At 40.5% G+C, this 15,454-nt stretch overlaps 1 protein-coding gene across 5 annotated transcripts in view; it reads left to right on the plus strand.

Moving 5' to 3' along the window:
• MEGF10 (multiple EGF like domains 10) overlaps positions 1-15,454 on the plus strand; it is a 243,698-nt gene that overhangs the window by 191,656 nt on the left and 36,588 nt on the right. For all 5 annotated transcript variants that reach the window (XM_032476627.1, XM_032476626.1, XM_006191456.3 and 2 more), the window contains 4 exons: positions 5,954-6,166; positions 12,561-12,735; positions 14,029-14,149; positions 14,903-15,066. In XM_032476627.1, coding sequence (XP_032332518.1) covers positions 5,954-6,166; positions 12,561-12,735; positions 14,029-14,149; positions 14,903-15,066 — 673 coding nt within the window. The remainder of the gene's footprint in view (positions 1-5,953; positions 6,167-12,560; positions 12,736-14,028; positions 14,150-14,902; positions 15,067-15,454) is intronic.

A 15,454-nucleotide genomic window follows, 5' to 3' on the forward strand; every position in this document is an offset into this window, starting at 1 on the left:
AACCCATGCTGGATGCGTCCTATACAGTTAAGTGTTTAGGAGAACCACTTCAAGGACCACGATTTTTCACATTTTAAAGATTTTTGGATAGGTTTATTTTAAAATGGGATGTGTACTTAGGTATCATTAAAAAGTATGTCAGGCATACAGTTACCTGCTTACAATGCTGTATTCTCTAAGGACATCAGTTGTTTCATTGTGCTGTGGTGACAGAGTAAGATCCGGTGGTTCTTACTGGTCCCATGTGATGCTCATGTGGTCCTTCCCCCCACTGCTTGTCCTTTTATTGTGTTAGGTGGTAAAGTGTTACCTAGAGTGCTTTGCTTACCCTGTGGTTTCCAATTTTCTCTTTAATCCATTATGTCTTGGAAGACTAGATAACCAAGCTTGCTGGATGTGTGCGTAAATACAGAGAAAAGAGGCTTAGGGAGAAGAATATAATGGCCAAAAACAAAGATCTTGGAATCTGAGTCCTTAGAAACATCCTCATCTGTACTGTTCAAGTAATAAATTGTACTTTCCTGTAGGATTGTTATAGGATTAAATGAATACATTAGAGCATTTAGAACAGTGCTGAAACTTAACATGTGTCATTAGCTGTTGTTATAGTTGAGCAATTTCTATGAATTGTATAAATACTAGCACTTATTAATTTGAGTGATGTCTAAGAACTGTATAAATCTTAGCTGTCATTAATTTTTGGTGGTATCTGTGAATTAAGAATTCCTTTAACTTTCCTCTCTAATTTTTTTTCTTCCTAAAGTTCTGCTCTAATTTTATGACTTTTAATAAGATACTATAGGATGATTTTCCCCCCTCCTTAGACTGTGCAACATCTTGTTAAATTTATTTTTACCTATTCTGTAAGTTTTGAAAAAATCCCACTGAAGTTTTTAATTGGATATTTCTGAATAAAGAAAACCTTGCCTTTGAATATTTATTTTTTTATTTATTAACTCTACCAAGCTTCTTAGTTAATTCTCATGTTATTTTTAGCAAACACTAAGACTATTTCATCTCCAAATAAAGATGTTAGTCTGTTTTCAATATTTTAATGATTATTTTGTTTTCTTGAATTATAGCATTAATTTAAACCTCTAAGAGAATGTCAAAAGATCAGGGGTAAAAGTGGGGATTCTGGTCTTGTTCCTGATTTTACTAAACATGGCTTCAGTATAGTTTCATGTTTGTTACTGATTTTTAGTGAACTGTCTTTTCCAGGTTTGAGTAGTTTTTTCTTAATTTTTATTTTTATTAGAAATTTTTGTTGCAATAGTATCTGTTTAATTTCATTAAAGGCTTTTTCATGTTTTTAAAATATAATTACATATTTTTCCTTAATTTTGTGTTTTATGGATTACTGACACCTTTGGCGCATAGTTTTTATAGCATGTAATTGGGCTACTCAGTTTTTGTGACTTTAATCCTATCCTAGTTTCTGGTTGTATTTTGGATAGACAACGTTGTTAGATGAATTCTGGATCCGTGTGGCATTAAGGTCTTATTATAGAAAGATGAGTCAGGAAAGGAGAGCAGGGACCAGGTAGAATCCTAAATAATGGTTTTGTGTAATATTTTTGGACACTAAAAATTTAAATGTAATTGTTTTCTTGCCATGTAGGGATTTAAGTCTCAAAGTCAAGGCAAAACAAAATCAACAAACATGCCAGGCAGGCTTATGCTCATCTTATTTAGAATACAGGGAAAGGGAACAACAGCTAATTTTCAGGTGAATTTTGGATTTAAGGCAAGGCAGGCAAAGAGCCAGAGAAAGAGAAAGAAAGGGAACAGGGAACTTGCTTCTTGAGTTGTGTTTGTAACTGTTGTTTTTCTTATGAACTGAAGACATGATTCCTGTTTTCAATTATGCTCTCACCGTCTGGGTTCTAGAGTTAACACACACACAATGACAGCAAGCACATTTGTCATCCTGAAAGAGAAACCGCGAGTGGCTATGGGACAGTTTGTGGCAGGAGATGTGGGGAAAGCAGCCCAAGGGTCTGGGGTCTTATGTCTCCCCTGTTTTGAGAAGTCAGCGTAACTTGATCATTGAAGGTCAGGCCAGACAGGAGCAGGTACCACCACAGGCAGCTGCCCCAAAGCACTCCCAGGATGTGGGGATGGCCCTCCCAACCAGAGAGAAAACAGAACCAAGGGAACGGGCACCTTGTGGGCAGGCAGAGCTGCCCATGGAAGCCCACAGAATAGCCTGTGGTTTGTGGGGAGGCTGAGAGGATGGTGTGCCGAGGAAATGCAATGCCACACAGCCGAGTCAGACTGAAGAGAGCATGGTCCTCAGATCCTCACACAGATTCTTCTGAAGGGGTTAGAAGAGTGTTCTTGATGCTAGTAGGCTGTCCTGGCATTGCCGAACGGGGGCCTTTGACAGTCTCTCATGCGTCCTGTCCCTAAGCGGTGCTCCTCCTGTGTTAGCTGGGTGGAGGGCATCCCCGGATCAATTCTGGACTCTGAAGGTGGAGCTCGAGGCTGTCCTGGCACACCTGTGTTCTGTACCACCTCGAAAGTGAAGAAGACTGTGGGCAAAGGGAGGTATGGTCGGAAATTACAGGCAGGAATGGGAGGGGTGCAGAAAAACTGGTCTTCGTAGAGGAACTCTTTCCTGATTCTGGGTCTGTGGAGAGGCTGGCTTTTGCCCAGTGCTCTTTCTGTTCCCCCGGAGCAGCAGTTCCAGATGTTTGAAAGGCAGGCCGTCAGTCCATAGATCCAGGTTTAATGAAGAATGTGATTCTTTCACACTAAATCATGGTTTTGCCCAGTTATTCCAGTCACTCTGGGGAGGGCCATGCTCAAAAGGACAAAGGAGACAGAGGGATCTGGCACCCATTAGATGCTGACTCACTTTCTTTTCCAGAAGTTCACAGTGAGATGCAGTATAATAATTGAAATGATATTCAAACAAACCTGTGACTCTCATTGGTTTGGGTATTGGTGTCATGTTTTATTGGTTTATCTCTACTTAATGCTTGTCCTTTTTTTTCTGGTTCCAGGGTATTATTCAAAATCTAAAAAAATAAAATAGAAACTTCAAATTTTTCATATTTTTACTATGGCTAATATTTATTGCTATGTTTTTATCTACCTCCCTGCCATCTCTCCTAAGAAAATATTTCCTCTTTTAGTCATTTGTAAGATAGCTTTTCTTACTCCATGTGAGACCCCAAAGCCACATTAAGGGCGTACAATTTGTTGGGAATGATGCTCCTTTCAGAAAAAGGAGCCAAAAAGAGAGATAAGACTGCTTGACAAAGGCCTTTTTGTCTGTATTTTTGTTTTCTTTCTTTCTTTGTTTTTGTTTTTAATTTTTTATTGAAGTGTAGTTGATTTACAATGTTAGTTCCAGGTGTACAGCAAAGTGATTCAGTTATACATATACATACATACATACATATTTCTTTTCAGATTCTTTTCCATTATACAGTATTATAAGAAATTGACTGTAGTTCCCTTTGCTATACAGTAGGTCCTCGTTATGTTTTATATATAGTGATGTGTTTGACAGACACTTTTAATTCAGCCAATCAGATTGGTGTAAGCCACTTCGCGATTGCATTTATTTTCAAGATGGAAAACGTTTGCTTCTGGAAAGGTGCCCTACTATTTTGGTGTGGTAGGTGGAAAGAGACATAACTATTATTAACAGGATTCTCTTACAAGTGCAACATTGACCAAAAAAGCGGAGATATGAGCCAAGCTTTACTGGCTCCTTTAGTAAATAAATTTCAAATGGCTTTTTGCCATTGAAAATACAAACTTAGTAGTATGTTTAATCATGGGTTGGAAAGGTAAATTTGGGTCAGGACCAGTTATTATGGATTTTGTTTTCTTGGAGAAGAGGAAGTCTCTGCCAAGATAGACTAGAATGCACACACTGCTGCCCTGTCATTTGGTGGCTGACCCTTTTCCAGGCTTCCCATTTCTACTCTGTTCACCCACTTTTAGAGCTATGCTTTTGACTAAGTTAAAACCCTGGAACCCAAAGCTTAATATTTGGGTTTGTTTTAGTGACGTTATTTACCTTGAGTGTGTCTTTTCCTTTTTTTCTGTTACTGACTTGCAAGAACCTCTCGACAGACAGATTGCAAAGTCGTTGTGCCAGCCTTCAGCAGGGCCACAAGGAGGCGCAGTTATTGTACTACAGCATTTCTTCCTCTAAGGTTTACATCTTTTTTTTTTTTTAACATTTTTTATTGATTTATAATCATTTTACAATGTTGTGTCAAATTCCAGTGTTCAGCACAATTTTTCAGTCATTCATGGACGTATACACACTCATTGTCACATTTTTTTCTCTGTGAGTTATCATACATTTTGTGTATATTTCCCTGTACTATACATCTTTAAGGAGTAAACTAAGTGACTTGGCTTCTTAAGGCTTCTTACACCTTAAAAATAGAGTACCTGTTAAAAATACTCTGGTCTAAAAATAGGTATACTCACATGTAACTTTACAGCACATGTCTGATTTTATGCTAAATGAACTTAGTTCAATCACTCCAGCACTTTTCTGATGCTTTATTGAGTGGCTGATTTGAGGTCCTTGCATATCTGCAAACCTAAAGATGTCTAGAGTCTGTGGAACCAAATTTGCAAGAAACCCTTTTCCTTCAATCTGTGCCAGAGCCAGAGTTAACCAGAAAAATATCAAAAGGTTCTCAAGAGTTCTCCTCTGCACTGAAATAGAATCCCATCCAGCCCTGGTATTGTTAGTCATCACACCCTATCATTAAAAATATGCAAAGCCTTGTGGAAAATGTTTGCTTTGCAGCCCTTTCCCTGTTGCTTTGAAGTCTTCTGGCATTCATTATCATGCACTTGCCGCTTGCATTGTACCCATCTGAAAAACTGCAGTGCTGACCTACATTTTGGACTCCGGGTCTGGCGGGACTTGAGGGCCACATGGGTAGTGGCGGCTGAGACTCAGAAAATGTTCTCCGCTTGTAGCAGCACTCTGGCTGTGAGACCCTGGTTCCCTCTTCCTTGCCAGAACGTGCTCCTTCTGCTACAGAAAGCCCAATCAAGTCACCTTGCTGGTCAAAAAGAAGCTTGGCCGGTCTTAGAGCTAAGTCACACATTCCAGGGAGCGATAGTGATGATTTTCTCGTTATCATCGTTCCCTCCAGCAACTCAGCTTCCCTGCCAGAGTCAGCTCACCCAGAGCATATCCTTCCATCAGGACTGCACTCTAATGCCATTTTTTGAAAGATATTAAACTGAATTTTTGAGATCTGACATTTTTTTCCTTGTCCTTTGGTAGCCCTTCTTCCCAACAGATAGCAAAACCCAACCTACTAAAAATTTTGTGTTGGAGAACTCCTGGCCTCCCTACCATCTACTGACAGGAGTTCCCCAGGTTGGAACTGAGGACATTTGATTTCAATAGCAGAGGTTTTCTCAAATCTAAGGAGGACTTTATTAGTTACAGAACTTTCTAAATGAGGAGCAGTGATTGCCACTCAGCTTTGAGAAGAGCAGACTCATGGCTGAAATTAAAAATGAATGTCAACATGAAAGCCAAGAGAATTAATGTTTTGTTTCAAATTTGCTACAGAGTTTTTTCTTGGAAATAGGGAAAGCCTATATTTTAATTTCCTAGTTATGGGTTGAGAGTAACATGTGGACAGTTTATTTTCTTCCTTTCCTGGTGTCTACTAAAGTGCTGTGTATATCTTTAGCAAGAACTAGATGTAAAACATGCTTCATGTCCCCAGCTCATGATTTTATTTTGTTTTTGCTATTTCTTTGGACAGGCCATACAGCTGTTACTATTGTAATTTATCTTAATGCTTTTCATATCCGTAAAAGGACGATCACTAAATAAATATCAAGCCCGGACAGGATTTCAGTGTACACATAACAAAGCGTGTCTGAATGGACTGTTTATTTTCACATGGCACTAACTAATCTGTCTTTGCTCCCGCCTCCTGTATGACAGGTGCCAGGATGAGTGTCCTGTTGGCACATACGGAGTTCGCTGTGCTGAGACCTGCCGGTGTGTCAACGGAGGGAAATGTTACCACGTGACCGGCTCGTGCCTCTGTGAAGCAGGCTTTGCTGGTGACCTCTGTGAGGCGCGCCTGTGTCCGGAAGGACTCTACGGCATCAAGTGTGACAAGTGGTGTCCCTGCCACCTGGACAACACTCAGAGGTGAGGGTCGGCTGCCCCTGGAATAATATATCCTGTTAAATGTTTCACCGCAGTATGAAACATTGGAAGATGGGATCGGCAGAGTCATTCCCACCCTGAGACCCTTCCTGCCTCTGGGTCACCCTGGGCAGCAACCACTAAGTAAATGGAAGACTTTTCCACTTAATGGTCCAAGTCAGAAGTGCTAAAATTGTTAGATGGTTGTGGATGGCTATTAAATCTTATTCTCTATTTATGGCCACTGGCAAAAATTAAACTTGTTGCGGTTAGTAGAATGTTTCCCTGAGAGAGGGATTCTGTGACATTCCCAGAGAAGCACAGATGCAATGAGAGACATAGGTTAAGCCCAGTTTAGTATGTAAAAATATCACAAAATGATTCTCGCTGCTGCCTTTTTTTTTTTTACTTGACATCTGTATAGGCAGGAAGTGTACCAATGGAAGTTTTGTGAAGTGCTTCACATGTGGCCGTCACATGTGAGATATGTATTCAGAATTGATTACTCTGACATAGAACTCACGGGGGTCTTTTGGCTCAAAAACCTCTCAAAGAATGCAAGAACAGGAAACCAAGATCCCACCCGCTTTACTGTACCTTGTCTGTCCCTGAAAATATCTTTCCAATTCTTTCTTCCTCTCCCTCCCCTAAGGACCAGATACATGTCACTTAGAATTCTGGGCCTCGTTTGCATACTGCTAGAAGCGTTGAGTTTGACAAAATTGCTGTGGATTGTATAGCACTTCAGATGTTACCAGAATTACCTTTATTTGCATTCAGCACAGCTGTTACTTCATTTATACGTCTGAAAGATAACTTGTGGCCACATCAAATCTCAAGTGCACAAAAATGAAAAGTAAATAGAAGCCTGTAGTTGGTCTCTTCTTTAAACTGTTGTTGGGAGCAAAAAAAAAAAAAAAAAAATTGACTTTGCACTGTGTGTGTGTGTGCTGAAATATATTTTAGTGGGACATATCTAAGTGCATTCTTAACTTGTCTCAAGCAACTTTGTAAGCAACTTTAGTCAACTTCTGGTTTTCTTCACAGGAAAATATTGCCACTCTTTATGTGACAGGTTAAACAAACACTTGGAGAGTAAAAATGAATGATCTTTTCAGGATTTTATTTTTCAACTCTCCAATGTTGAAGGCGCTGGCAGGATTAGAGACAAGTTGTGAGTTTGGCTACCTTTCCTGTAGTATAAGTCTTGTCCCAGCAAAAGTTAAGCCTCATTAGTAATAGCTAAGGACTTTTTAACACCAGTGTGTTGTTTCATTGTATGTAGACACAGCCTGAAGTCAAATAGATTAGTAAACCTTTACAAAAGATCTCTGCTATGAAAGGAATTGGAGAAACAGAAAATGTTGGCTTTGTTGGAATTAGGTACCATGTTAGTAGCAACGTACAGGTGGACAGTTACTTGATTAACAGCGATACTATGATAGATTTGACATAGGTCACATGTACCTAAGCATGTATGTTTTAACAAAGAAGTACATGAAATTACTTGATAGTCACATAGATCAAAATAACACTAAAATCTATCTAATAATGTATATGACATAACCAGGAGATTAAAAAGCAATTAGCCTATGAAATGATAGCCTATGAAATAACACTAAAATCTATCTAATAATGTATATGACATAACCAGGAGATTAAAAAGCAATTAGCCTATGAATTTAGCTTCTCTAAATAATGAAAGCTGTTTTTAAAAATTGCTTTTATAAATTTCTATTAAAGCTAGTTGAATATTGGTTATGTGACTCTGTCTAGTTGAATTCACAGTAGGAGCCATCCACCTATTTTTATATCTTGAACTTGTATGTAAAATTCCTAGAAACATAAGATTCCTTTGAAGCAAAAAGTATAGAATCTTTGTATTAACTGAAAATCAAACTTTAATCAGGAAAGATGTAGGTTGCTTAGCTTACTATTGCTTAATTCATAATATATATTTATTCTAAAATCCTTTGTTATAATTAATGAGATAACTAATGCAGTACAAACCATTAGTTTATAGTACTTGAGGTAAATTTTTAGTTCTATGGATGTACATATTGACATATATTGAAGACGTATATTTGGGTAGGGGTTTGCATCAGTTAGTTTTGCCACATTAAAAAAAAAATACCACAAACATAATGGTTTAAAACACCAATTATGTATTTGCTGATGATATTTTGCGCCACTATTAGGGCTGGGCTCTGCTTGGTGGTTCTTCTGCTGGTCTCATATGTCCAGCTGGCAGATGGACTTGAGGCTGATTGGTCCTGAAATTCCTCACTCACATGTCTAGCATTTGGCTGCATGATAGAGTGACTGATTCATATGTCCCCAGCATCTAGCACATTAGCCTGGGCTTCTGTACATGGTCGCTGGCTTCCAAAAGCAGCAAGAGACAGGACAAGCCCCAACATGCAAGCACTTTTCAAACCTTTGTTTATGTCAGGTTTTCTAATGTCCCTCTAAACAGAGAAGATCACAGAACCAAGTCCACTTCTTAATGGGAGGAGTTATAAAGCTTTTGTAGCCATTTTTATTTTGCAAACTATCATAATATTGAAATGAATTTAATATATTTATAACTGATATTAGTATTTTAAATTATATCACTGTTATAGAGCCTAAGGACATTCTCTGTGAGCTGGACTTCTTAACTGAAAACTAACTTTTCTGGTGGAAATGATTTTGAGCAGGAAAACAGAATTCAAGATTCAGTAAGATTCCACATGGGATATGTATATTAGCTCTCGTTAAGAAGGACATTTAATAGCTGTGGGCAGTCAGGATGTGCCTCTTTGCAAAAGCCACCTAATTGACATTGCATTTTAGCATTAAGAATATTCAAGGAAATGAATAAAAGGAAGTTCAGTGACTCATTCTGTTGTAGCCAATATTATATTGGATTCCTGTAATAATTTAACTCTTCAATTGAAAACTGTACTAGGATATTTTCATCTAGTTATATATGTGTATAAAATGGTAGGTATTCCTATCTGTATATAATCTTATTTTCATATTACACAGAGAAGTCTGTTCTTTAGAAAGAAATCAGGTAGGAGGCTATTACCCTTTAGCCTCCACTCTGCTTCTCTGTCAACAACACGTAAATCTCATTATCAATTAAGCTGCCTGCATGAGAACCCATCAAATGCCTCCAAAGTGCTTGGCTTCCTACATCTAATTACAAATCGCAGAATACTAATTTTGGTGTCAATCAATCTGAGAACCAGAGTGCTGCACTGATACCCATGGGGGGGCATTGACTATCAATTTCTCTGTCTGCCTCTAGCTTAGTTCAGTTCCCTGTCCCCAGATTGTCTATTTTATTTAACATTTATGTCTAATACCGTGAATATTACTTCCTACTTTTTAATGTAAAGTAATATTTTCTACCAAAAGATGTCCTTTTTAAGACTAGTATAAGGTAAACTACTTTAACCAATCTTTCACTTGGAATATTTCTTTTCCTTTTATCGTATATCTGGCCCTACTAAACTAAATTTGTCCCTGTTTTTTGCACAATCCAGGCTTTTATTTGTTCTGCTAACCCTTTGACCTGTGCCAAATCCTGAATTTTAGCAATTCTTTTTCACACTAGCCCTCCTAGCAGGCTGCTATCAAACTTCCTTTTTCTTTGGTATAAAAACAAGTAAATAAATCTGGGTTCGAGTTCGATTCTACCACTACCTGTGTGAGACTTTGAATAAATTACTTCCTCTTTCTAGGTCCTTCTAGGTCTCTGTTCCCTCATTTATATAATGGAACCATACCAAACACTTGTGAGCATTACATGAAATAGTACACACGGATGGCTTAGCGTGGTGTTGACACACACTCAGTGCTCTGGGAACACTAGCTGCTGGTCTGGGCATCCCCTGACAAATTCATCATAAACGTTCTTATGTGAGAGTTCTCTGCAATTAACGGTGATTCCCTTTAAGCCATGACTTTTGACATTTTAAAAACCAATTTTAGGGGAAATCTGGCCTTTGTATGCAGATATACAGGTTACAATTTTACGTTATTGGAAGACTCGGGGAGCCTGGGGGAAAGCACGATCCCCGGAGTCAGACCCCGACACATGTCAGCTGTGCTGTTTTCCCTTGTTCCCTCAGTCCACGTTTACTGTGGGCCTGTGTGGGCCAGCAAACAAGACAGACTTCCTTCTTGTCCTACTGGAGTCGAAGTCTAGTGGGGAGGGAAGAAAGGAAAAGGACTGTCAAAAGAAACATGAGATGGCAGGCTGTGAGAAATGCGATGAGCAGGGTGCTATGAAGGTGAGGAAGGAGAGATCTAACTGACATGTGAGGGGTCAGGGAAGGCCTTGCTAAGGAAGAGATATTTAAGTGGAGACTGGAAGAGTAAGATGCAGAGAACTAAGCCAGGAGTGGAGAGATGGCATTCTTGGCATAGGGAATTGCCCATGTGAAGCCCTTAAATTGAAAAAGCTTAATGCTCTTACCAACTCAAAAACAAAAACAAAAACAAAACAAAACCCCAAAACTATCAGTTAAGCATAGTAATAAAGAGAGAATGACAATGAAAGAAGAGGTGGACGGTAGGCGGTAGCCAAATGATGAAGGCTCATGGGCCATCTTTAGGGTCATTATGTATCTGGAGTCACAGGAACTGTTTGGCTTAGGCCTATTTTCCTACTGTAATTATTCGTCACTCCCCCTTCACTCTTAAAAATGTTCTAGTTTAGACAGTAAATTGTATTCACTGTAGCTATATTGAACAGTGTGGATTTTATTCTAAGTGTTGGCTTCAAAGAGAGACTTTGAAGCGATTTAAGGAAAATGATACCATCTGATCTACTTTTTAGGTGATGAGACGTGAGTGAATGCAGGGAGAAGGGTCAGAAGGCTGTTCAGGAGTTGAGATAGATGACATTGCCATGGAATAGGATGGTGACACTGAAGATGAAGAGATGTGGAGAGATTCGAGATGCATGTTGGAGTTAGCATGGTGAGGTCCTAGTAATGAACTAGGTATGGGGCATGAGGGAGAAGGAGTTATCAAGAGTAACTGTGAAGTTTTTAGCTTCAAGCTCTGAGTGGCTGGTGGTACCATTACTTCAGCGGGAAGTAACTGGAAGGAAATGCTGAATGAGGAATGAAGAAAGGAAAGAACTAGGGCTCTGTTTTTGGTGTGTTAAGTTTGAGATGCCAGGTCTTTTGCCCAAGGATAAATAACAGATGAGTAGATCTAAGTAGATCTGAGGTTCAAACCCTTGTCTTATGAATCCAAACCTTCTATACCCAAGAAACCATCCTTAATGTAGAGTTGTACTTGGTATTTCTTCTAGCGGTGTTTCCTGAGTGATACTTGTGACAGATGCCTGTGCCTTTGCTTGTGGGTAATTAGTTACAGAAGGGATCTAAAAGTATATTTAAATACATTTCTTAAAATGAGTAACAAAGTGTCCAACCCACAGGCATTTTCTTTAAGAAGAAGAGGGTTAAGAAATGAGATTATGGGGTTTGGCTGAGACCCTCACTCAGCAGATAAGGATATCAGGACCAGGAAGGGCACGTGCTTCCACTAAGTGTAGCCAGGTAGTGGGAGAGCTGGAATTTACATCCCCAAATCTTCATCCCTTCCAGGTCACGGTTCTTCGCAGAAAATCTAGGAACAGTCCTCTGATGAGAGGTCATTTAGCAAATGTCTGGATGAGACAGTGGCTTCTGTTGTTGGGTCGCATTAAGGGGAGGGTTTTCTCTCCATCAGGGGAGAAAGACCATCTTCAATAGTCTTCCAGTTTTGAGCAGGGCTGGTTTGATTGTTCAGATTTTCCTTTGGCGAGAAGCACATGTGTTTTTAATGACACAGAGCGCCCTGTTGTGTGAGCCTCGCTAACGCGTGCCTCTTTGCCCAGCTGATGTGTCCATTTGCTGTGGGGCGACAGCTGGCTGCCTGGCCCATCAATGCGGCTGCTGTTTCAGGTAGAGACAGCTGCTCTGCCACCAGGTATGGGGAGCCGAGACAAACAAGCAGAAAAGGTCACTGCTTCTGGAGGTCCTTGGACATCACCCTGGTTTACTGACTTTGTGTTGTTCATTGGATGGAGTTCTTAGATATTCTCATGTGGTTGACCTCTTATCGAATTAGTGCTCTCAATTTACAAAAATTAAAATGAGTTTTAGACAAAAGGACACAGTTGTAGGAGTCATCCTGTTGGAGCCTAATGCTGATTTCATGCAACATTTCTGTGGTACCAATCGGGTTTCAGCCGATTAATTAAATCATACCAAGCCTGGGAATGAAGTTTAAATGATCGTGCATGGAATTACCCACACATTTAGTGATCATGGCTAAAGCAACATTTGCAGGGGCCTTGGGTGTCACGTTTACCAGAGAGTGACTTGCTCCTTTCATCCACGTCTCTCAGCTGTCACCCCATGTCCGGAGAGTGTGCCTGCAAGCCAGGCTGGTCGGGACTCTACTGTAATGAGACATGTTCTCCTGGATTCTACGGGGAAGCCTGCCAACAGATCTGCAGCTGCCACAATGGGGCCGACTGTGACAGTGTGACTGGGAAGTGCACCTGTGCCCCGGGATTCAAAGTGAGTGGCTTGGGCTCTGGAGGAAACAGATAAGGGGTGCAACTTGGAGCATGTTAATACCACCATTTATATGACGTTTCCTAAAGTGCAGTGAATGTGCTAAAATCAATCACATTATTAACAAGAAAGAAGATAAAGAGAGAAGTAATATTAAGAGATAGAAGTAGTTACCTGAGAATGACATCTGGGCGAGGTGGTGGAACTACCAAGTGGCATTAACACTTAATTATTTAATTAATATATGTCATGAAGTAAGATGCATTTTAATTATTCCTTACATAATTATTTTACTGTGTTTCATAGGCAACAAAGAAAGGGCTCCTCTAACTAGGAGAAGTATTACTGTTGACGGTTTTTGTTTTAATTCCATGCAGCTTGAAGGCACTTACTTTATCAAGTTAGCATTTATTATGCACTTACATCCAGGAATTAGTAGTACGTGAGTTTTTTACTCCCTTTGAGAATCTAGACCTGACCAGTATGCCTGTGAGCCAACAGAGCAGAACTTTGCCGAGTTTCCAGGATTTCTTAGCAACAAATTAGGAATTTTTGCCTTAAAAGAAGATGGGTTGTCCTTGAATTATTTTCTCCTGTTTTAAAGAGAACATTAAACTGTGAGGCATGTTGATGGATATTCCAGAGCACATAATATAGAGCGAGAGGGTCATAAAGTCTCAGAGCTGAGATCTTTACGGGGTTTTCTAACCTGTGTCACAACTCTTTGGTTGAGCTCCTGAATTAGCCTTGTCTTAAGAGCCTCTTCTGGCTTTAAAGGAGGTAACCTCCACTCACCTTTGGTAACTGACCTCTATGTTTTATGCTCGCTGTCAGATAATAAATTGAATCATGCTGCTAGCAGAGTGTATTCTGTTCTTTTGCCTCAACCACTAATCATATTACATCTTATACGAGGAAGTCTAGGAAGCGTTGCAATTTAATGTATAGTTCATATTATGTTTATTTATTGACAATAATTTTACACCTTGTATTTTCTATCTAGTTGTCTGAGCAAGGACAACGGTTTTGGATTTGCTATAAAGGAAAACTAATGTAGGCAGCAGACTTTTTTTGTGGTCTTATTCAATACTGTATCCTATATATAAACTAGCTGGCATTGGCCTTGAATGTGTAAAATTAGTATAGTGGTGACATTGTAACAACTCTTAAAAATACAATGTGTTAAAATTAGAGAAAGAGTGTAATTAGCATGGCCAAGATATATTTTTGTTTATTTGTGCTGGCCTTATTTCAGGTAGTAAAATTTCATGCATTTTCCTCTTTGTGCCTCTCTAGGGAATCGACTGCTCCACTCCCTGCCCTCTGGGATCCTACGGGATAAACTGTTCCTCTCTCTGCCGCTGTAAAAATGATGCTATCTGCTCTCCTGTGGATGGGTCTTGTACTTGCAAGGCAGGTGAGTGGGTGAATGAGTCTGTTGTCTGATCCTGGTCATGTTAGCTCCAAAAGGCACAGGAAAGAAACATTTCCAGCTCCAGCTGTGCCGAAATACCATGCCTGAACTCAGCAAGCCCCTCATCCAGGGAGGGCTCTCCTGCTTTCGTGAGTCAAGGGGAGAGGCTCACGTGAGACAATCTCTGAAGTCACTGCCAGCTCTGAAAGTCTGTGAGTCTCCGTACTTTGGGGAAGACTAAGCAAGCAGACGTGTGTCCATGTCTTGAATTGATTGTCCTGGAGTCCTGACTAGAAATGCAGCCAAGCACGTGTTGTATGTGGGGGCCAGCGTGTGTGTGTCCATGGTTCCTGGATACTCACTGTTCATGGTTGATGGGATCCTGCCTTAAATGGGATCTTTAAATGGGGTTCTTTCCCTTCTCCCTCACATATAAATGTTTCACTTTCCCGACCTAAACCAAGCTCAGTATCCCCCAGTATTTATCCCCGCACATCAGAGGTGCCCCCACCCCATCTCTCTTCCCTCAGTACCCCAGTAGTGCTTCTTAGTGTTGGCATCCTTGACAGCTGTGTGGGTGCTTTAGTTCATTTCTGATGGAGGCTTTATGTGGCGGAGCTAATGCTCCCTGTGGGGGCAAGGACATTGCTGTGCACCTCCAAGATGTTTCTAAAGGGAAGTGTGTCTTGGAAAGGCTCAGCAGAACTCCCTGCTGCCTCTGTTTGCTCACGTGCCCTGGTGCTCTTCTCCCGGCAGGCTGGCACGGGGTGGACTGCTCCATCAGCTGTCCCAGTGGCACCTGGGGCTTTGGCTGTAACTTAACATGTCAGTGCCTCAACGGCGGAGCCTGCAACACCCTGGACGGGACCTGCACGTGTGCACCTGGATGGCGCGGGGAGAAATGTGAATTTTCCTGCCAGGTATGACCCAAAGAGGAGGGCTGGGAGGAGCTGATGCTAGAGGGTTAGCTGATTTTTGCAGATTTCTTGATTTAAAGTGCCTGAGTGTGAACCCAACCATAGTGACTATTAGAAGCAATGAGTGTTTGAACTCAGATTGGATACAAGATAGGCAAAGGGATAGACGTGGAAATGGGTTAGGCAGCTTTGTGAGAATCCCTTCCTTTCCCTCCACCCCGGTTCCCCCCAACACCCCCCTCTGTTTTCTCTATTCTAATATACTCATCTCTTCACAGTAGCCAGTCAAACACCCAGTGTATGCCTGTCAACTCTCTAAATATTGTGTTTCCATTGTAATGGAAATCTTCCAGCCTTTGGGGTGGAAAGTGACAGGGCATTGAAAGGGGGG

This window comes from Camelus ferus, chromosome 3, assembly GCF_009834535.1.
Source record: "Camelus ferus isolate YT-003-E chromosome 3, BCGSAC_Cfer_1.0, whole genome shotgun sequence".
Lineage (NCBI taxonomy): Eukaryota > Metazoa > Chordata > Mammalia > Artiodactyla > Camelidae > Camelus > Camelus ferus.